This window comes from Miniopterus schreibersii (assembly GCF_964146895.1).
Source record: "Miniopterus schreibersii genome assembly, chromosome: X".
Classification (NCBI taxonomy): Eukaryota; Metazoa; Chordata; class Mammalia; order Chiroptera; family Miniopteridae; genus Miniopterus; species Miniopterus schreibersii.
The window spans coordinates 93190707-93214614 of NC_138104.1; the positions used below are offsets into that span (position 1 = coordinate 93190707).

Below are 23908 nucleotides of genomic sequence, written 5' to 3' on the forward strand. Positions count from 1 at the left end.
AGACCTCGCTCTGATAACCATTGTTTTATTAGAGCAGTGGCCCTCAAATTTCAGCATACTTAGAATCCCCCTGGAAGACTTGTTAAAACAATCTGCTAGGCTCCGTCCTCAGAGTTTCTAATGAGGTAGGTCTGGGGTGGGGCTCAAGAATTTCATTTCTAACAAGTTCCCAGTGGATGCTGATGCTGCCTGTCCTGGGAACACACTGCAAGAACGGCTGCTTTAGAATAACTTGGTAGTGGTTGGAGGGAGTAACAGGGAGATTATCCTAAATAATTGTTGGAGCATTTTACTGTTACCAGAAAAGCTCAGAGCATTTTTAAAAATCTTGCTGTTGGACTACTTTTTAAAGAAAAACCCAAAAACACAACACATTACTTTTTTGAAGTGTTCGGTGATTTTCAAGAGCAGTAAGCAATTACCTTTTGTGGCACTGTCTTGAGCATTCCATCAAAAAGACAAAACAGACCCACACTTGAGGTTTATCATGTGCTTCAAGATTATAGTTATAACTGAAATCTTTCACTAACTCCTTCACTAGCCCTATTTTATGACTTAATACAATTGCCTACAATGCGTTTCACAATCTTAGGTCTGCCCAAACAGGGCTAGCATATAAATTCTAAAAGAGGTAATGACAAACTCTGGTCATAGCTCTGAGCTCCTGGACCTCATCAGTGAGGTCACAGGGATGATGAAACATCGTGACAAACAGTAGAACAGTGGGAATCAGTACCTTTGACCTTACCGCAACTATTCCACCTGTGGAGCTGTGAATCTACAGGGTTTAGTATGTGTCCTGAGACAGAGAGAATCGTTCCTCTGTCTTGCAGTAAAGGAAAAGTCCAAGTGATTGTTTCATAGGCTCCTTTTCATTAAAGCTGAGGTTTTTCTCAAAGGGAAACTCAGTTCCAATTTCCTATTTTCCTTCTCAGAAGTAGGATTTATATTATTATGTTTTCACAGTGTGTAGAGTTTCCAAATTCATTTTTCAAAAGCTACCTTAATGAATTTTGCTTCATTTGTGTGCTCCCTGTACTATAATTTATTTCATTTTTCTTCAATGTACTCTTTTTTCTTAAATTTAATTGTAATTTTAAAAGCAAACATCAGTCATAATTTATTGAAAATAGTATTGCTGGCTATAAGTAGAGGGAAATTATAAAGTTTATATAAAACTATGTAAACTTCATAAAATATAACTATTAGATTTTAAAAGGTCAATTTTTATGCCACCTCTTTTTGCACATCAGTTGTACACAAAAATAGTACTAGGTACCATAATTTCTGGGTGTTTAGTCATAGTTTGGTTGCATGACTTTGGGTAAGCTGCCTAACTTTGCTGAGCTTCCATTTGCCCCTCTATGAAATGAGGATAGTAAGTCCACTCTCCCCTACCTATCTCACAGTTGATGGGAAGATCAAGCAAAATATATGGGCTTTGTAAATCATATGTACTTTTAAGCCATTATTTAAATGTAGGTTGCTAATAGCCATTATTTAAAATGAATAATCACGCTTTTGTTGTTGCCTGAATATGAAGCAATAACAAGAAACGTCACAACACACCCCACAAAATTGGGAATTTAGATATAATGTAGTTGGTGATTGCCTCCTGTCTGGACGTAAGGTAGGTGTACTCTTCACTTTTTAACCCACTGCCAAACTGCTTTCCAAAACAATTGTACCATTTTACATTTCCACCAGCAATGTATAAGAGTTCCAGTGGCTCTATATCCTCATCAATACTTGGTAGGTATGGTCAATATTTTGTTAAAAATTTTGAGCTATTATAACGGTGTGAAGTGGTATATCATTCTGGCTTTAATTTGCATCTGCCTGATGAGTAACGATATTGAGCATCATTTCATGAGCTTATTTGCTATCCATATATTTATTTTCATTGGTGAAATGTCTGTTCATTTTTTGCCCTTTTAAAAATGAGTTGTCTTATTATTGAGTTTTGAGAGCTCTTTATATATTCTAGATACAAGTACTATATCTGATATATATTTTTTGCAAATACTTTCTCCCTATGACTTGCTTTTTCATTTTTGTAAAAATATCCTTTGAAGAGCGTAAGATTTAATTAAGGTACAATTTATCATTTTTTTTGGTTTATAGTGAGTCCTATTTAAGAAATTTCTGCCAAATTCGTTGATATTTTTTCCTGGTTTTTTTTTTTTTTCCTTCTAGAGGTTTTATAGTTATAGCTCTCACATTTAGGCCTATGATCCCTTTTGAGTTAATTTGTGTATATGGTGTGAGATGTGAGGTAAGCATAGCCCCCTTCATCATTTCATTTACTTCTAAGCGCTGAATAACTTACAAACATTTGGAATGTAAGGTCCAGCAAGTTAAGACAATCACATTTTCCCCGCAACACTGTACAATGTTCATTGTTTGTATCCATGATCCTCAAGCAAGTATTTAGCATCATTTTGGTGTTATTCATAGTTTGTTATGTTTAAATTATTTAAAATGTGGTTATCAGTGTGTGGTACCCAGACATGCATTTTACCACAACGTCATATGTTACCTGATATACTTACTGTAACCATTCAGGATAAACAGGAATTTACTTGAAATGCCTCAAAAATGTTATAATCTGTGGGTGGGCAGAAAATGTATAATGACACTGTATTCATTTTCTATGCTCCATAATATATTGCCACAGACCTAGCGGCTTAAAACAATGCACATTTGAGCCGGCCCGCTATGTGGCCCGCGGCCCTCGAATGAGCAGCGCCAGGGCCACCTCGGGTTGAGCCGCCCGTCACGTGCCCAGGCCCGCAGCCCTGGGGGACGCCAGGCCGACGTAAGGTTCCCAGCGGCCAGTGCGGCGTGGCCGTTACACTGAGATGGCGCCCGTGAGTCTGCGGCTCGGCGATCTGGTGTGGGGGCAGCTCGGCCAGTACCCTCCTTGGCCCGCGAAGATCATTCATCCACCCAAGGAGCTGAAGAAGCCTCGCGGAAAGCGATGGTACTTCGTGAAGTTTTTCGGGATGGAGGACCACGCCTGGATCGAACTGGGACACTTGAGGCCGTATCATGCGCACAAGGAAGAGATGGTCAAGAAGAACAGGGGACGGCTGTTCCAGCAGGCTGTGGAGGACGTGGAGGAGTTCCTGGGGACTCTCGGCCAGGCAGGCCGCGCGTCATTCCACAGCCACGCGGGTGACGGTGACGATGACGATGACGATGACGAGGCTCGGCAGGGTTCCTGTGAGGGGAAAAGCAGGCCCGACTCAAGCGACGAGAAGCGCGAGCTTGGCCTATCTGACGGGAAGATGAGGGGGAAAAGGCGACGAGGAAAGAAAAGGGTGTCATCAGGCTCTTCAGAGAGAGGCCCCAAGTCCCTTCTGAAGAGAGCCCAAGAGCAGAGTCCCCAGGAGCGGGGTGCGGCCCCACAGCATGAGAAGGATCTCGCCATTCCCGAGCCTGCTACGATGAAGGGGGTGACGGCCCAAACCAAGGCCTCATTTGAGTGGGAGCCCGCTGCCAGTGAGCCTGTTCAAGATACAGACCCTCCTTTCCAGCACTCACTGTTCAGCCAAAGCGAGAAGCCAGCTACCTATTACCAGACAATCACGAAGAAGTTGAAAATATGTGACGAGATGGGGGCCACCTCCATCCAGGCCGCAGACAGCACGGCTGTGAATAGCAGCATCATACCGACAGACAAAAAGATAGGATTTTTGGGCCTCGGCCCTATGGGAAGTGGCATCGTCTCCAACTTGATAAAAACGGGTCACATGGTGACTGTCTGGAACGGGGCCACAGAGAAAGAGGAGGTCCGCCTAGAAAGAACCCCCGCTGAAGTAGTTTCAACTTGTGACATCACCTTTGCCTGTGTGCAGGACCCAGAGGCGGCCAAGGATCTGGTGCTGGGTCCCAGTGGTGTGCTGCAAGGGATCCGCCCTGGCAAGTGCTATGTGGACTTGTCGACAGTGGATGCTGACACAGTCACCAAGCTGGCACAGATGATTATGTCCAGGGGGGGCCGCTTTCTGGAAGCCCCGGTCTCAGGGAACCAGCAGCAGTCTAATGATGGGATGTTGATGATCTTAGCAGCCGGAGACAGAGAATTATATGAGGACTGCAGCAGCTGCTTCCAAGCAATGGGGAAAACCTCCTTCTTTCTGGGAGAGGTTGGCAGTGCAGCCAAGATGATGCTGATTGTGAACATGATCCAGGGGAGCTTCACTGCCACCATCGATGAGGGGCTGACCCTGGTCCAAAGAACAGGCCAGTCCCAGCAGACATTCCTGGACATCCTCAATCAAGGACAATTGGCCAGCCTCTTCCTGGAGCAGAAGTGCCAAAATATCCTTCAAGAAAACGTTAAGCCTGATTTCTACCTGAAATACATTCAGAAGAATCTTCGCTTAGCCATTGCACTGGGCAGTGCCGTCAACCATCCAACTCCTATGGCAGCTGCAGCCAACGAGGTGTACAAAAGAGCCAAGGCACTGGACTAGTCTGACAAGGACATGTCTAACGTGTACTGGGCCTACATACACTAAGCCCTGACTCCCCCAATCTTACCTCTTGTTAAAATTTTTTCTTGGTTAAAAAATAAAAACGCACATTTGTTAGGTCATGATTTCCATGGTTCAGAAGTCCGAGCGTAACTAAGCTGAGGCCTCTGCTCAGGGTATCTTGAGGCTGCATTCACGGTGTCATCCAAGGCTCAGTTCTTGTCTGGAGGGTTGACTGGTGATAGTTCTACTTTTGCACTCACTCAGGTTATTGGAAGATTTTATTTCCTTGCAACTATAAGACCAAGGATCTAGCTTCTTGCTGGTTGTCAGGCAGAGGTCACCTTCAGCTCCTAGAGGACACCTGCAGTTCCTTGCCATGTGGCCCTCTCTATTGGCTCTTTCACAACATGGCAGCTTGCTTTTTTTAAAAAAAAATTTTATTGTTGAAAGTATTACAGATATACCCCATTTTTGCCCCATTGCCCCCCTCCACCTGGTTCCCACCCCATCCCAGGCTTTCACCACACTATAGTCTGTGTCCATGGGCTATGCATTTTGCATATAAGTTCTTTGGTTAATCTCTTTCCACCTCACCCCTTTACCCCCTTCCCTCTGAGATCCATCAGTCTGTGCCATGCTTCCATGCCTCTGGACCTGTTTTGTTCGTCAGTTTATTCTGTTCATTAGATTCCACATATAAATGAGATCATGTGATACTTATCTTTCTCTCACTGGCTTATTTCACTTAGCATAATATTCTCCAGGTCCCTCCATGCTGTCCCAAAGGGTAAGAGATCCTTCTTTTTTACAGCTGCATAGTATGTCATGGTGTAAATGTCCCACAGCTTTTTTATCCACTCATCTACTGATGGGCACTTGGGCTGTTTCTAGATCTTGGCTATTGTAGATTGTGCTGCTATGAACATAGGGGTGTGTATATTCTTTCTGATTGGTGTTTCAGGATTATTAGGATATATTCCTAGAAGTGGGATCCTTTGCCAGTTTTCTAATTGGATTGTTTTCCTTTTGTTGAGTTGTATGAGTTCTTTATATATTTTGGAAATTAGTCCCTTATCAGATGTATCATTGGCAAATATGTTCTCCCATACAGTGGGTTCCCTTTGCATTTTGAGGATGGTATTTTTGTTTTTTGCTGTGCAGAAGCTTTTTAGTTTGATATAGTTCCATTTATTTTTTCCTTTGTTTCTCTTGCCCTAGGAGATGTATCAGTGAAAATTCTGCTACATGAGATGTCTAAGATTTTGCTGTTTTTTCTAAGATTTTTATGGTTTCACAACTTACAATTATGACATTTATTCATTTTGAGTTTATTCTTGTAAAAGTTGGTGGCCTAGTTTCTTTTTTTTTTTTTGCATGTACCTGTCCAATTTTCCTCATACCATTTATTGAAGACTGTCTTTACTCCATTGTATGCTCTTGCCTCCTTTGTCAAATATTGAGTGTGATGGCTTGGGTCTATTTCTGTGTTCTCTCTTCTGTTCCATTTATCAATATACCCATTCTTGTGCCAGTACCAGGCTGTTTGGATTACAATAGCTTTGTAGGTAATTTGATATCTGGTATTGTGATCCCTCCAACTTTGTTCTTCTTTCTCAAGGTTGCTGCAGCTACTTGGGGTCTTTTTTAGTTCCATATAAGTTTTTGGATTACTTGTTCTAGATCTGTGAAATATGCTGTTAGTATTTTAATAGGGGTTGTGTTGAATCTATATATTGCTTTGCATAGTATGGACATTTTAATTATGTTAAGTATTCCAATCCATGAACATGGAATATACTTTCACTTGTTTGATATGATTTCAATCTTTTTGAACTTGTAAAGACTTATTCTGTGCCCTAATATGTGGTCTATCTTTAAGAATGCCCCATGTACACTTGAGAAGAATGTATATCCTGCAGCTTTGGTGTGAAATGTTCTGTAAATGTCAATTAAATCCATCTGATCTAGTGTGTTAAGGTTGCTGTTTTCTTGTTGATTTTTTGTCTGGAAGATCTATCCAGTGATGTCAGTGAGGGTGTTAAAGTCCTCTACTATGACTGTATTGCTGTTGATCTCTCCCTTAAAGTCCTCCAAGAGCTTTTTAATATATTTAGGTGCTTCTATATTGGGAGCATATATGTTTACCAGGGTTATATCCTCTAGTTGGATCGATCCCTTTAGTATTATGGAGTGGCCTTGGTATGACCTTTGCTTTGAAGTCTGTTTTGTCAGATATAAGTATTGCTACTCCTGCTTTTTTTCATTTCCATTTGTATGGAAAAATTTTTTCCATCCCTTTATTTTCATCCTGTGTGAGTTGTTTGTTCTGAAGTAGGTCTCTTGTAGACAGCATATATATGTCATGTTTTCTTATCCATTCAGCTACCTTATGTCTTTTGATTGGAGCATTTAATCTATTTACATTTAAGGTTATTATTGATAGGTACTTACTTATTGCCATTTTTATTCTTTATGGCTATGTTCCTCTCTCTCTCGATTTCTTCTTCTTATAGCCGCCCCTTTAACATTTCTTGCATTGCAGGTTTGGTGGTGATAAACTCCTTTAACCTTTTTTTGTCTATGAAGCTCTTTATTTCACCTTCAATTTTGAATGATAGCCTTGCTGGATAGAGTAGTCTTGGTTTTAGATCCTTGCTTTTCATTACTTTAAATACTTCATGCCATTCCCTTCTGGCCTGTAGTGTTTCTGTTAAGAAATCAGCTGATAGCCTTATGACTGTCTCTTTCTTGTTGCCCTTAAGATTCTCTCTTTGTCTTTGACATTTGCCATTTTAATTATGATGTGTCTTGGAGTGGATCTCTTTGGGTTTATCTTGATTGGTACCCTCTGTGATTCCTGAACTTGTGTGACTTTTTCCTTCACCAGCTTAGGAAAGTGTTCTGTCATTATTTCTTCAAACAGGTTCTCTATCCCTTGCTCACTTTCTTCTCCCTCTGGTACTCCTATGACACAAATGTTCTGTTTCATGTCCCAAACTTCACTTAAATTGTACTCATGCTTTTTAAGTATTTTTTCTTTTGCTGCTCTGATTGTTTTTTTCTACCTTGTCTTCTAATTCATTTCTTTGAGCCTGCTTTTAATTCCTTCCAGAGTATTCTTGATGTCAGATATAGTATTCTTCATTTCTGCCAGGTTCTTATTCATAGTTTCTATGTGCTTTTTCATGCTGATGTAGTTCTTGTTAAGTTTCTTGTAGTTCTCACTAGGTTCCTTGAGCATCTGTATAACCATTACTATGAACTCTATGTCTGATAATATGCTTACCTCCATCTCATTTAGGTCTTTTTCTGGCAATCTTCCTTTTCTTTAATTTGGGTATTGTTTCTTTGTCTCTCCCTTTTATTTTATTTTTAATACGTTTTCATTGATTTCAGAGAGGAAGGGAGAGTGAGGGAGATAGAAACATCAATGATGAGAGAGTCATTGATTGGTTGCCTCCTGCAAGCCCGCAACTGGCCATGTGCCCTGACCGGGAATCAAACCATGATCTCCTGGTACATGGGTTGACATTCAGCCACTAAGCCATGCCGGCTGGGTTGTCTCCCCATTTTAGTTTTCTCTTTGAGTTCGTATCCATGTATTAGATATACTTGCTATGACTCCCAGTCTTTGTGGGGTGGGCTTTTGTGGTAAATGTCCTCTGGGACCCAGTGGTGCAGTCTCCTCGTACTACTGGGCTTGATGTTCTAGAAGTGATCCTTTTGTGGGTTATTTGGACTCTCCTGTTGTAACTGGCTCTTGATTGTTTTCCTGTTCATTGGTGGGCTCCTCTCAGGCTGACTAACTGTAAGGCTCAGCCACAACCATGGTATACAAGATGTTTTACAGGTGCTGACATGGCCAAACAAAACAAACGGGAAACAAAAACATATAAAATATCCCAATAACAACAGAAAAAAAAACCACAAAAGAAAAGAGAACAAGAATAATAAGAGAGGAAAAGATAATATTACTAATAGTATAATAAAAAAAATTTTAAAAATACTTGAGAAAAGGGGCAGAAAAAAAGATTCTGAAAGGAAAGGAGGGAGAGCAAAAAAATAAGAGAGCAGGAAAAGGAAAACGGCAGAAAAAGACAAGACAAAGAGAAAATGTGCAAAAGTAAAGAGCAGAGAGAGGAAGGCAAAGCAAAAGAAAGAATAGAAGTAAGAAAAGGAAGGGGGCCAATAAGAAAGAAGAGAAAAGAGAAAAAATCTTAATAATAATGCCAAAGCAAAAAAGGGAAAAAAATAAAAATGTTGAAAAAAGAAAAAGCCAGCCAAGTGAAGTTTGGGCAGCTTATTTTGTCTGAGGCCCACTGTTTTGTGTGCTTCTTTCAGGCCTCCCAAGAGGTATTTTTGTGTCAGCCAATGTCAGGAGCTGCCCGAGTTTGGCTCTCAGTGTCCTGTTTTAGCAGTGGTCAATCTGAGGCTCTCTGAGGTCTGCCTCCACCTGTCAGCTACTCTGCCTCCAGCCACTGAAGTTGCCTTGTCTTCCTCCAGTGTCTTCCCAAGAGAGTCTTTAGGGTGGAGCCAGGTAACCTAGCTAGAGCTAGTGGGCCTGCTTAGAGATTATGCCATCAGGCACTCAATGAGGGGAAATTAATCTCTGCTTCAAAGCCAGACTCCTCAGTCTCTACCAGGGACTCCAGCTGTAGTTCCCCCTAAGATGGCCTGGTGCAGGTTCAGGTTGGGTACAACCTGCTGTCTCTTCTGCAGGAGCAGTTTCAGCTGCCCTGGGCTTAGTGGGATTGATCAAAAGAGTCTCTGCTTGAGAATGTTGCCAACCCAGCCCACAGGAGGGGTCTAAGCATTTTTTCCTGGTCCTAGACAGTATCCTCTGAGGGTCTCACTTTTGGAATGTCCTGCTCTGAACTGTTCTTCAGACCTCCACCAAACTGCACCCAGCAGGGTTATCCGGGGCTTCAGAGAGCTGATCTAAACCACCTCCTGTTGGGGATAGTGTTCCCAGCCTGCACGAGGGGGAGTCAGGCTCTGCCTCTCCTTCCCGTAATGGCTGGTTGAACTCACAGGGAGCTCAGATCAGTTTCGCCACAATGTAGTCACAAAGCCCAGCTTTCACTCATCTTTCTCCCCAGTAGGAATCTTCCTGGACCATACTGTCCAAAAATCCCTACTCTCTGAGGTCCAAGCAGAAGGGGTTACAAAGTCAGCTACTCATAGGACTCAGCTATCTCCACACGGCTGGTCTCAGTAAAGTGGAGGGGCGTGGGGCGAGAATCCCAGCTCCACCAGTGCTCCCAACTCTCCACAATGCAGGTAAAAAAATCCCCGCATCTGCCCAGCCACCAACTGCACTGGGTGGAGCAGTTTGTGCAGCTCCACAGGTGGGGGAGGGGCTCCAACCCCACACTCCAAGTGGGAGACTCCTCTCCCCATTCCCCATGCCACACAGTTTAGTCACTGTCTGGGGCTCTGCACAATGCCTTTTAGGAAAGTAGACGGCCCCTCAAAGTCACTGCTGGGTGCAGTCCTCAGGCCCTTGTTTGGAGCCAAACACTGCAGCGCAGCCTTTCCAGCAGCCAGAGCCCTGGGCAAACCTCTCCTGCTGGGGCTGCTAGCAATAGGCACACTCTTTCACTGGGAAGATAGGGTCCCAGCCTCCTAGGCAGACAGTTCCCCTGGTTCCCTCTGTCCAATGCCACGTGGGCTCTCCTCCACTCCCTGCTGCTCTGGGTTTGGGATCCCTGCATGGGAATGCGAGCCCACACTCCGAGGGGAGGGAGCTTCGCAGCCAGTATCACTCGGGCCTCCCAGTGGAGCACCAGCTCCAGGGGCCTCTTTCTTTCCGCAATTCCCCTTCTCTTACCATCCTCTACATTGTTTCTTCAGTGCTTCCCAGATATAATGTGTCTAATCAGCTACAGTTCTCTTGTTTTTTTTCAAGCTGACCACACAGTATTTTAGCTATAAATCCAGTTGGTGGCTGGGAGCAAGGGCATGCAGTCTCCTGTTACGCCACAACCATCTTGGTCCCCTCTGGCAACTGGCTTCTTCAAAGCCACCGAGGGAGAGTGAGTTTGCCAGCAATATGGAATCTTATATACTGTAACATAATCATGGGAATGCCATTTATCATCTTTGCCAGGCTGTGCTCATTAGAAGCAAGTCACAGGTCCCACTCCCACTTCAAAGGGAGGGGGATAACAAAGGTGTGAACACCAGGAGGCAGAAATCATCGGGAGCCTTACAGTCTCTACACCACAGCCATGGAATAGCTGTGCTCTGACTTATGATAATAGCCAACGCCCTGCCCCAGCTTCACAGGCCAGTGTTTCCCAACATAGATGTTCTGGAGAGTCCCAAGATACCTAAAAGAATGCCCAGAGAAACCTCAAACAAAAGATTAAAACAAATAAATATACAAACTAACTTTAAAAAGCCACATTCTATTAAAAATTTTACTATGGAGAATTTCAGACATATACAAAAGTAAAACAATATGATGAACCCTCATGAGTCTGTTACCCATACCTAACAGCCACCAACCCATGGCCATTCTTGCCCATGCACACCCCCAACTATTCGTTCTTGAATTATTTGAATGATAAGGGCTTCTATCATTTCATCTATAAATAGTTGTGTGTGTGTGTGTGTGTGTGTGTATATATATATATATATATATATAAAATAACCTTTTTAAAAACATTATTATATCATTCTCACCTAAAAATTCCCAATAATTCTTTAGTATTATCAAATATTCAATGTTACAATTCCCAATTGTCTTACATCATCATTTATAGTTTTTTTGAATGCAAATCCACATAATGTCTATACATTACTATACACTGATATGTCTTTTAAATTTCTTTTAATGTGCAGGTCCCTCTTCCATTTCTCTCTTTTTTTCCTTGAAGTTTATTAGTTAAAGAGGTAGGATTCCTTCCCCCCCCCCCCCCCCGCTTTTGGTCCTGTAGAGTTTCCCAGTCTGGGAATTGCTGACACGTTACAGTTGTAAAAGTGAGCTTATTGCAAAGTCAACTCCACAAATGCTGTTAAAAGATGTACTAAATGGCCTTTTTCTCAGTAATTATGCCATCTTTCTTTACTTTTCTCTCCTCCCTGCTTGCTGAATCCATTTATCTTGATCACCTCTGAATCAATAAGAAAAAGTTCTGCGAAACTGCCATCTGCTTTCCTCTGGAGTTTATAACTTAAAACAAATTTTCCTCATTTGAATTCGAATTGAATAGGGCATTGAAACCAAGGAGCCCTCATTAGGCAGTTTGTTATCTCACAGCATTTTCTATTTACTGGGCCTTATTTAGAACACAGGACAATCCTGTAAAGGCAATTCTGTTTGTTCAGGATGGTATATAATTGGAAATAATTGCAATTCCTTATCTGACATAAAGCCTCAAGTTTTGTTTGTTTTTTTATTAGAAACATTTAATTTATTAGAAGCACTTTACCATCTAAATCTATTAATGTAACATTTCTTTTAATTTCTGTTCCAAATGACTGAGGTTGTACTACATCAAAACATAATCACAAGTTTAAATCTAAGTCTTAAAGATCACTCAACTGAAGTTTGCATTGATTTCTTTTGTTAAATGTATTCCTATAGCATCAACATAATGCATGTATGTAGTTTAAAAAGTCAGTAAGACTCTTAGGCTTATAAAAAATACAACCCAGCAGTCCCGTTGCCTACATACCCCACCCCAGAGTCTTGCTCCCTGTAGGCACTCAGCATTTGACAACCAGCTTTCCAAAATGTTTTGGACATCTCTCATTCACTCTCATTGCCTTCCTTATTTCTTTTGCTCTTAGGGTATTATATCTTTTTTTTTCTCTCTGTAATTCTTGTGGTGTTTGCCAATTTCTATGGTGCAAATATTCCTCCCAAGGTTGATTTCAGGCTACCAGTGTGACTTGGAGTTGGAAATAAAGGTGCACAACCGTCTCTTAGAGCAGTATGAGCTACCCCTTCACAACACTGCCTTTGGGAACAGGACTCAGGGGTCTTCATTCAGGACTGCCAGACTCAGGGATGAAGCCATTTGTCCCTTTCACTGAGCTCCTCGGTCACTCCTGCCTTGACATTCCCACGGGGTATGCCTGGTCTGTCTGAATGTGCTGGCTCAGATACCCGAGACTCCAGTCTGGGTCAAGAGAACTCCCCAGTGTTCTGTGGTTATCTTTCCTATTAATTAAAAATATATGTTCTGGGTCAGTTTTAATTTTATGTTTTTACTCTGCTTCGATGTCCTCAGAAGAACCTCTTTGTCAAGTTAATTTCCTGCATTAATATGAAATTGATGGTATGTAGACCTTGTATTTTGTCCAGGCAAACCTTCCCACAGTGCCGTACTGATGGAAGAATCGGGTAACTGGGATCCCTTACTCTGTAGTTCTGTTGACAATGTTTTCTCCCTCCCACAGTGGACAGGCCTGTCAGAGTGTATGCGGATGGAATATTTGACCTCTTCCACTCAGGCCATGCAAGGGCACTTATGCAAGCAAAAACACTGTTTCCCAACAGCTACTTGTTGGTAGGAGGTAAGAAGTGCATTTTCTCTTTGTCTAGAAAACTCCTTTACAGTGTGCTTCCTGAAAAGGACCCCTTTCAGAGTTTCCTCATTAAAATCACACATTGTTAACACTCCCAATTTAGCCCATATTGGTTCACATGTTCGCTACCTGAAATTTAAAATGACGTTTAAAAAACTATAGGGGAAGCCCTATCCAGTTAGTCTAATTGGTTAGAGCGTCAGCCCGCAGATGGAAGGGTGCTGGGTTTGATTCCAGCCAGGGGCACGTACCTTGGTTGCAGGCTCAATCCCCGGCCCTGGTCAGGGAGCGTGCGGGAGGCAACCATTAATGTGTCTCTCTCACACTGCTCTCTCTCTCTCTCTCTCTCTGAAAAGCAATGGAAAAAATATCCTCAGGTGAGGATTAATAATAATAATAATAATAATAATAATAATAATAATAAAACCATAGGGGAAATTACATCTCTGATCCCCAGAGAGAGACAAGGTAACTGCTTCATGTTTTCCATTAATGCTTCTCTTCTTGTGTTTGAGGCATGGTCCACTTTATGTTTCTAAAATTTTCTAGAGGGTTAGGAAAAAAAGCAATATTATTTGGATGCCAAATCTTGGAGAGCTGAAAGGGGTTCAGAATGGTTAAGGGTAAACAAGGTCATTGTCTATTTCATCTGTGCGACCCACAGCCCTGACAATGATGTTATGCTAACATTAGTGGCTAACAACAGCCCCAGTTAGTTGAATTTATACACAGTGTGTTAAAGAAATAGAGATTTCTATACCCAAGTAATTATGGTTCACAATGAAGAGACTGACTTACTTCATAAGCATGTGGGAAGAGAAGGGTGGTTATATGAGGAATGACATTTCCCTTCTCCAGAAGGCCCGCAGATTTCTAATTGGGTAGAAGGGATAGTGCCTGAGCAGGGAGACCTTTATCTCACCTCTGTGGCTTCTGAAAGCAGCATATCCCTTCACCATCACCAGTTTTTGTGGCATTACATGAACCAGGCACCATCAACTCTTAGACCTCTACTGTGCAAATAAAGATGCTGGTAAGAGACTGTGTGTCTGTGTTTTTAAGTATTTCATTATCTTCTGTAAATTTAAAACTACTTTTTGAATGTTTAAGAGGAAACTATCAGCAGGGTTTGCTGAGTATGGTGACCATGTGGTTATTGAAAGGAATTCTTTCCCAAAGGAGGAGATGATAAAAGGCAATGGTTACTGGACAAGTCATGCAGAGGGAACCCAAGGCAGGCCCATAACCCATCCCTTGTTCATTTCCCTTTATACTGAGTAGAAGATCATTTCCTGAGTGAGCACTTCCACCTGGAGTCTGTTCCTAAGCTGCTGGGGCCGGAGGAGACCTCTGCAGTATTTGGGCTTTGGTCATTTTGGTGGCTCAAATTTGGAGGTGGTTAGGTGTTCATCACACTTAACGGGAACACTAGCCATGGCCCTGAGTCATCACACCAAAGGTAAGATCAAAGGAAATGTGCAGCTTTCAGTACATTCTTGTAAGTTGGAGAAAGCAGTAAGTTAATAGCAGCTCTCTACGTCATTATGCAACAACAATTTCACGGATTCACTGAATGATCCCTTCATTTAACAACTATTTATTGAGATCCTACTATGTGCCAAGCATTCTTCTGTACACGGAGGATGAAGCAATGAACAAAGACTATGTCCTCAGAGAACTTAGAGTCTGAGGAGGTGGCAGACACTGCCCAGTGAACAAGTAAATATGTAGTAGTAGTAGTAATAGTATGAAGAAATACAAAATAGGGGAAGTGGAAAGAGTGACCAGTGGGGGAAGGAGGGATGTTTTAGGTAGGGAGGTCAGGGGAGGCCTCTCTGAAATGTTGACATTTGTGCAGAGACCCGAGTGAAGTAAGAGCCAGAACATAGAACCTTCTCTGTGCAGTTCTTTTCACTAGTCAAGATGATAATGTTGGGACAAGTGGAGAAGACAGGGAGGCTACAGTGATATGTTATTTTCTTGATTTGTACATCTTCAGGAGGCTTTCCATAAAAGCAAAGAGGATTTAATACTCAGAAAAGTTAATATGCACAGGAGTTCAGAGCCAAGACTTAAAACAAGAGGAGAAGAGCTCCAACAAGAAATCCTGAACTTAGCAACCATAGCAAAGGAGATTATTGGCCTAAGTTTTTATTTCTTGTAATGTCTTTGTTTGGTTTTGGTCTTAGGGTGATTGTGGTCTCACAGAATGAGTTAGGTGCTATTCTGTCTGCTCCTGTCTTCTGGAAGAGATTGTAAAGAACTGGTGCAGTTTCTTCTGTAAATGTTTACTAGTGAACACATCTGGGCCTGATGGTTTCTCTTTTGGAAGGTTATTGAATATTGATTTAATTTCTTTAATAGATAAATGTGTATTCAGATTGTCCAGATTTTTTCTAGTGTGAGTTTTGGCAGCTTGTGTCTTTCAAGGAATAGGTCCATTTCATCTAGGTTATCAAATTTGTGGACAGAGAGTTGCTCATAATATTCCTTTATTATCATTTTAACATCCACAGTATCTGTAGTAATGTCTGCTCTTTAATTTCTGATATTTGTAATTTGTGTCTTTTCTCTATTTTCTTAGCTTGGCTAGAGCCTTATCAATTTGATTGATCTTTTCAAAGAACCAGCCTTTGATTTCATTGATTTTCTCTATTGAATCCAGTTTTCAATTTCATCGATTTATGCTCTGATTTTTATTATTTCTTTTTTTCTGCTTACTTTGGATTTAATTTGCTCTTCTTTTTCTAGTTCCCTAAGGTGGGGATTTAGATTATTGATTTTAAATCTTTTTTCTAATAAGATATTCAGTGCTATAAATCTCCCCCTAAGCTCTGTTTTCACTACATCCCACAAATTTTGATAAGTGTGTTTTCATTTAATTCAAAATAATTAAATATTATTCTTGAAATTTATTATTTGACCTGGGTGTTATTTAGAAGTGTGTTGTTTAATCTACAAGTACTTTGGAATCAGACATATGATTTCTATTCTTTTAAATCGTTAATATGTGTTTTATGGTCCAAAATGTAGTCTATCGTGGTGAATGTTCCATGTGAGTTTGAGAGGAATGTGTATTCTCCTGTGTTTGTTTGAGGTAGTCAGTAGATGTCAATTATATCTGGTTGTTTGGTGGTGCTGTTGAGTTTATGTCCCTACTCATCTTCTGCCTGCCATATCTGTCCATTTCTGATGGGGGAGTATTCAAGTCTCCAACTATAATAGTGGATTCATCTATTTCTCTTTGAAGTTCTATTAGTTTTTGGCTCATGTATTTTGACTCTCTGTTGTTAGGTGCATACACATTAAGGACTGTTCCGTCTTCTTGGAGCGTTGACCCCTTTATCATTATGTAAAGTCCCTCTTTATCCCTGAAAACTTTCCGTGCTCTGAAGTCAGCTCCGTATGTAATTAATGTAGCTAATCCCACTTTCTTTTGATTACTGTTAGCATGGTGTACCTTTCTCAATCCCTTTACTTTTAATGTATCTGTGTTTTTATATTTAAAGTGGGTTCCTTAAAGACAACATATAGTTGGGTCTTAGCTTATGATCATTCTGACAAGCTCTGTCTTTTAATGGGTAAATTTAGACCACTGACACTCAAAGTGATTATTGATATAGTTGGTCTAATATCTGCCATATTGTTTTCTGTTTAATTTGTTGCCTTAGTTCTTTGTTTCTACTTTGTCTTACACACTTTCTGCCTTTTGTGGTTCTAACTGAACATTTTATATGATTCTATTTTCTCTCCTTTCTTAGCATATCAATTATACTTCTTTTTTCACTTTTTTAGTGGTTGTCCTAGGGTTTGCAATATACATTCTAACTAATCCAAGTTCACTTTCAAATAACACTATACCAGTAGTACAAGTTCCTTATAATAACAAAATATTTCTAATTCCTCCCTCCCATCCCTTGAATTATTGTTGTCATTCATTTCGCTTATATGTAAGCATATATATTTAAGCATATATATTTAATACATAATTGAATACATTGTTGGTGTTATTGTTTGGAACAAAGCGTTATCGGTTAGATGAATTAAGAATAAGACAAATACAAGTTATCTTAACTTTTCATTCTCTACTCTTCTTTATGTAGATTCAAATTTCTGACTTACATCATTTTCCTTCTCTCTGAAGAATTTTTCTTTTCCCTCTGAAGACCTTTTTAAAACATTTTTTACAAGTTAGGTCTACTGGAAACAAATTTATTCAGTTTTTGTTTGAGGAAATCTTTATCTCTCTTTTCCTTTTAAAGGATAATTTTGTAGGGTACAGAATTCTAGGTGGGCAGGTGGGTTGTTTCCTCTCAACACTATAAATATTTCACTCTATTCTCTTCTTGCTTGTGTCATTTCTGTGGAGAAGTCCAATGTAATTTTTAACCTTGCTCTTGTATAGGTCAGGTGTTTTTCCTCCCTCTGGTGTCTTTTGAGGTGTTTTCTTTGGCATTTAACCTATTTGGTGTTAAATGAGATGAGTGGGATCTCATTATTTGTGGATGAATATATTATTTTTAGAATGAGACATTGTTTAACATTGTTTTGATTCCTATATTTCCTTGCTGAACTATCTTGTTTACACAAATATTTAGATGGGAATGAAAGAAGTTTGTTATAGTGATGCCACTCAATTATTGAACTCATGAGTTATTGTCCAAATGTCACAAAAATAATTTATTATTGTCATAAAAAATAATTTTAATGGTCTATCAAGTGACAGTTTATTGAGATCTCCTTTCAAATTTCTTGCAAGCAATGGATTAGAAATGACCTGACCTAAAAAGATTTGTTACCAAGCTATTAGAATTATTTGCTTTCTCCCTTTCTGGGAAGTATAACAAAAAGGCTTTACTAAGACTTATCAAATGACTCTTAATTATAACCCTTACTCTTTTACTTGAAAGCAGTTTATTCACCCTGTGGAACTTATGCCCTGCTGAAGAATACAGCCAGACATTCTTTCAGTGACTGAGCCTAACAGGCAGCTGACAGGTGGAGGCAGGCAGAGGTGAATCTCAGGGTGCCTTGGGACTTTTGATGACCTGCCCCCAGGCCCAGTGCTGGTAAAAGCCAGCCTTGGTGTGCAGCTTGGCCCTTCCTAAGCACACCCATGCCAAGCAGAGGCAGCCACAAACTGTGGATTGCTTGCAACTACAAACAGGTTGCCCAGGGCCAGAAGCAGCATCTTACATTGGCCTGCACCAGAGTACCCCCCCCCAGAGGCCCAGAACCAACACACCCAGTGGTCAGCTTCAGATACTATCAGAGCAGGATCCAATAAGCTTCACAAGCAGCATATCCAAAGGGAGATCTCGGCAGGCACCAAACCCTACTGAGGTGAATTCCAATTAGTGTGGTCAGCAACTGCACAGCAGCTCACATGCTTTGGTTGAGCCTCACAGCCAGCCTAAGAGTCGATCCCACGCACAAACAGGCCAACAGAAATCAAGATTCAATTATAACAGGAGGGCCCACATAACCTACACAAGGGACATTCCTGGAGCACTGAGCTCAGGGGATCAAGGAGACTGTGCCACTGGACCCCACAGGAAACATACTACATAAGACCACCCCACAAAGACTGGGAGTCATAGCAGATTATCTAATACATAGAAACAAACACAAAGAGGCAGCCAAATGGGGAGACAAAGAAATAGGACCCAAATGAAAGAAACATAAGAAATCTCCAGAAAAAGAGCTAAATGAAATGGAGGCAAGCAATTTAGCAGGTATGGAGTTAAAGTAATGGTTATAAGGATGCTCAACAGCATGAAAAGGGGCATAGAAACCATAAAAAAGGATCAGTTAGAAATAATACAATATCTGAAATAAACAGTAGGTTGGATGAAGCAGAGGATCAAGTCAGTGATTTGGAAGACAAGGTAGAAAAAACAACCAATCAAAGCAGCAAAAAGAAAAAAAAATTTTTTTTAAGTGAGAATAGTTTAAGGGACCTTCGAGACAACATGAAGCATAGCAACATCTGCATCACAGCAGTACCAGAAGGAGAAGAGAGCAAGGGATTGAGACCCCATTTGAAGAAATAATGACCGAAAATTTCTCTAAGCTGGTGAAGGAAAAAGACACATAAGTCCAAGAAGCACAGAGAGTCCCAAACAAAATGAACCCAAAGAGGCCCACACCAAGACACATTATAATTAAAATGGCAAAGGTTAAATACAAAGCAAGAATCTTAAAAGCCACAAGAGAAAAACAGTTACCTACAAGGGAGCTCCCATAAGACTGTCAGTTGATTGCTCAACAGAAACATTTTGGGCCACAAGGGATTGGCATGAAATAGTCCCAGTGATAAAAAGCAAAGACGTACAACCAAGACTACTTTCCCAGCAAGACTATCATTTAAAATTGAGGGAGAAATAAAGAGCTTCCCAGAGAAGAAAAAGCTTGTAATACAGTTTACCACCAAACCATATTACAAGAAATGTTAAAGGACCTGCTTGAAGGAGGAGGAGAGGGGGAAAGGAAAGGGGAAGAGGAAGGGGAAGAGAAAGAGGAAGACCAGAGGAAGATAATTAAAAGAATAAAATGGCAATAAATATGTACTTATCAATAATCACTTTAAATGTAAGTGGCTTAAATGCTCCAATCAAAAGACATAGGGTAGCTGAATGGATAAGAAAACAAGACCCATATATATGCTGCCTACAATAAATCCACCTCATAATGAAAGGTGCTCGCAGTCTAAAAATAAAGTGATGGAAAAAATATTTCATGCAAATGGAAAGGGGAAAAAAAAGCTGGGCTAGCAGTAATTCTATCTGACAAAATAGACTTTAAAACAAAGGCTATATTAAGAGACAAAGAAGGACACTACATAATGATAAAAGGGGCAATCCAACAAGAGGATATAACTCTGGTCAACATTTATGTACCCAACATAGGAGCACCTAAATATATAAAGGAAATCTTGATGGACATAAAGGGAGAAATTGACAGTAATATAATATAGTCATTGTAGGGGATTTTAACACCCTATTGACATCAATGGATAGATCTTCCAGAGAGAAAATCAACAAGGAAACAGCAGCCTTAAATGACACACTAGATGAGATGGATTTAATTGATATCTTCAGAACATTTCACCCCAAAGCAGCAGAATATACAGTCTTCTCAAGTACATATGGAACATTTTCTAGGATAGACCACATATTAGGACACAAAACAAGTCTCAATAAATTTAAGATTGAAATATCATTTAAAAGCAAATCAAGAAATTAAAATTTATATTAGGTTTTCTTTAAAAAATTGTTTAAAAATTTGAGTCACCAAATACCCATTTCTGCCTCACAGGTGAGTAATAAAAAACAACAATAAACCTAATACTACTCCTATTATAGTAGACATAAATATTGCTCCATAGATGTGGGTTTATGCTCTATTATATTTTAATTGAAATCAAATATTCCTCTGAGACTTCATCTTGCCTGACTGATAGGAAATTCAGTTTCAGTCTTTGTTGGGCTCTCTTCAGCTCCCCAGAGACAAACAAAATTTCAAAATATTTACAGAAACAGGAGAGGGGCTTCCAATCTTCAGCCCAGCACTGTTTTTGCACTGCCTTCACCATCCAAGCCCACAAAATTACTAGAAGGAAGCAGGCCCACTGTGCAAGGTGAGGCACCTATTGTCTGTGCCCAGGTGGAACTCCAGTGCTCAAGGCAGCATGTCCCTCTTCCTCAGAGGCTCTGCTGCTGGCATCTGCTGCTTGTGGGATCCTCAGATCTTTGGCCTCACCCTCGTTTGGAGGAGTCTTCTTCCTTAGAGAATTCCACCAAAGATTCTGGCTTTGAGGAAACTAGTCAGAAGAGCAGGCTGTCTGCCAGCAACTTAAACTTCACATATTTTGTGGGGGAGTTTGTACCAAGAGGCTGGGTACCTCCTTGGAGTGGGGGCAGGGAAAAGACAGCTCCAAACAAAAATGAATATTGCCATTAATGGTCCTGTATTTCTACTATTAATAAATGACAAACATTGAGCATTGCTCTCTGCTCATACAGATGATCAAATTTAATTCTCAAAACTTTGCCATGTTTTAAAGACAGACAACTGAGGCTTAGAGTTTGAGTAACTTTCCCAGTAATAAGTAGTAGAGCTGGGATTAGAACCCAAACCAAATCCAAAGTTCAACCCCTATGTTATATTTTTTCTCCTGAGGAGTACTGCTAATATTTTTTTAATTTAAAAAAATTTCCAAAAAAAAAATAAATTTTCAATTACACTTCAATTGCATATAATATTATATTTGTTTCAGGGGTACAATATAGTGATTAGACATTTATATAACTTATGAAGTGATCACCCGATAAGCCTAGGGGTACTGGTTATGTTTTATTTTGAGGCCAGTGAGTTGTCAGGATAGGTTAGCTGCAGTGTGAGCTCCCAGATAGCTCAGTGAATTCATCCGTGGAACACCATGGCTCCGAGTTCTCCATCTGGCTGTCAGAGTGCATTTGCCAAGACTCAAGGACAACAGTGCTGCTCTGGGTGTAATTAATGTTGAGACAATAACTGGTCAGCATGTTCAGCTGCTTCTTGAGGTCACTCCTAGGATATGAAAATAGGACCCTGTATTGGCATAAACAGGATATTTGTTTTCTCTGTGCTCTGTCAGGAGGCCATTATCTTGGTCCTCTAGAAGTTATACCAAATTGCTCAAGTGCAGGTTCAAAAGAGGGATGGAATATAACCCGGCCTAGTTTTACGTTGTTTAAAATAAAAAATCGATAGATCTGAAATCTATTTCTGCTCAATATGGTTCTTGAGGTAGTATTTTAGTAGGGTCCTAAAAGAACATTTAAAGTCTTAGATCAATTTTTAAATTGTATAGCTTGGCCCATAAATGATTCCTATTTATGGAGTTGAAAGCTAACACAGTCAGTGAATCAATACATAACATAGTCATTATGGCCCTACTCCCTGCCTCCCTACCGACAGCTGGGCGTGATGGGTGATTCAGAAACAGCCTGGGCTCTTTACTCAAGATGTTCATAACATGCTTCAGGAGCTTTCAAATGTTTTATGCATCAGAATCTTCCCTGAAACTTGTGAAAAATAGAGCTCCCTGGACCCCACTCCAGACCCACCGTCTTAGTTCATTCAGGCTGCTACAACAAGATACCACAGACTGGGTAGCTTAAAAACAACCGGAGTTTCTTTCTCACAGTTCTGGAGTCTGGGAAGCCCAAGATCAAGGCGCTAACATGGCCTTCTTCTGGGAGGACCCTCTTCCCGATTCACAGCTGGCGTCTTCTCCGTTTTCTTACATGGTGGAAGGTTCTAGGGAGCTCTCTGGAGCCTCTTTTATAAGGCACTAACCCACCCTCATGACCTATGTACCTCTGAAGGGCCAACTTCTGGTATCATTACCTTTGGGAGTTAAGATGTCACCATATGAATTTGGGAGGGACACATTCAGACCATAGCCCCCACTAAGTCAAAATCTTGGGGTGTGGGGCCTGCTCATCTTTATAGTTAACAAGCTGCTTAGGTGGTTCTGATACTCATCAAGGTTTTCAAGTCAGCCACATGGCTGATGGTGTTACAGTAAACTACACTGCTTTCTCTATTGTATTGTATTCTACACAGCATCTCAGGAAGTATGTATGGAAGATATATAGGCATACACATGTGTATCTAGAGACACACTAGCCTCTTATTTGCATGTATGGTGTTGAAATGTGCCTGCAGATAAATATACATCTATTACTTTAAATCACAGTAAACATTTAGTGTGTGTGTGTGTATCAGGCACTGTTAATTCATTCAGTAAATATTTGTTAAGAGCCTACTATGGACCATCAGAAAATGAAACAGACAAAAGTCCCTGTGGAGCTTATATTTTAGTAGAGGAACATACAACCATAAACAAAATTAACTAAGACAATTATATGATGATGAGGGCCATGGCAAGAAGTGGGGAAGGGATGGGGACTTCCAGTGGTGGTGGCAGGATTGCAATTTAGAATAGAGTGGTCGGGGAAGACCTGAGGGAGGACAGGGAGTGAGCCCTATAGATAATTGGAACACACTATTCCAGGTTTGGGGAACAGAAAACGTGAAGCCCTGACCTACAGAAGAGTATTCCCGGTGGCTTCAGATAACAGCAAGGAAGCCAGGGGCTGGGAGGACATAAAAGATGCAGCCAAAGTGGCAAGGAGTGGGTGGAGGTGTGGATCTTGGAGGAGGAGCCTGTAGCCATGGGAGGAGTTTAGCTTTTACTCTGGGGGCGATGGGAAGAGTTCTGAGGCTGGGAATGACACAGGCTAACGGGTCTCAGCAGGATCATTCTGGCTGATGAGAACAGGAGGTGCGCAAGGCCAGAATCAGACCAGTTAGGACGCCACTGCAGTAATCCATGGGAGACATGCGAATGGGCTGCAAGGGAACGGTGAGGTGGTAAGAACACGACTTCTAGCTGCACTGTTTTGCTGATGGTCTGGATGTGGAGTGTGTGAGGGCTGCAATAGGAGCTTTTCCAAGGGATCCTGGGCGTGGCCATTGGCTGTACTGGCTCTGTGGCCAGATTTGGTTCTGGATATGGGTCATAATTTGGTTCCAAGAAAATGATCACCTTTTTTTTTTTTAAATCCTTACCCGAGGATATGTTTTATCGATTTTAGAGAGAGGAAGAAAGAGAGAGAGAGAGAGAGAGAAGCATTGATGTGAGAAACATCAATCTATTGCCTGCAGTACACTCCCCAACCAGGGATCGAACCTGCAACCTAGGTATGTGCTCTACCTGGGAATGGAACCCACAGCCTTTTGGTGTATGGGACGATGCTCTAACCGAGCCACCCAGCCAGGGCTCATATTTTTGTTTTTAAAACATGTCTTATACACTTAGAATTTGTAAATTTATT

At 40.9% G+C, this 23908-nt stretch overlaps 2 protein-coding genes and 1 pseudogene across 4 annotated transcripts in view; 2 read left to right on the top strand and 1 right to left on the bottom strand.

Moving 5' to 3' along the window:
- The window catches only part of PCYT1B (phosphate cytidylyltransferase 1B, choline), a 99427-nt gene that overhangs the window by 44579 nt on the left and 30940 nt on the right, over window positions 1-23908 (top strand). For both annotated transcript variants that reach the window (XM_081124822.1, XM_081124823.1), the window contains exon 3: window positions 12894-13010. In XM_081124822.1, the coding sequence (XP_080980948.1) occupies window positions 12894-13010 (117 nt within the window). The remainder of the gene's footprint in view (window positions 1-12893; window positions 13011-23908) is intronic.
- Window positions 1-23908, bottom strand: part of PDK3 (pyruvate dehydrogenase kinase 3) — a 155628-nt gene that overhangs the window by 18737 nt on the left and 112983 nt on the right. The gene's annotated exons all lie outside the window — the stretch shown is intronic.
- Window positions 2862-4596, top strand: LOC308550709 (cytokine-like nuclear factor N-PAC pseudogene; annotated as a pseudogene). The gene has a single exon. The product of its transcript is annotated as a cytokine-like nuclear factor N-PAC pseudogene (transcript).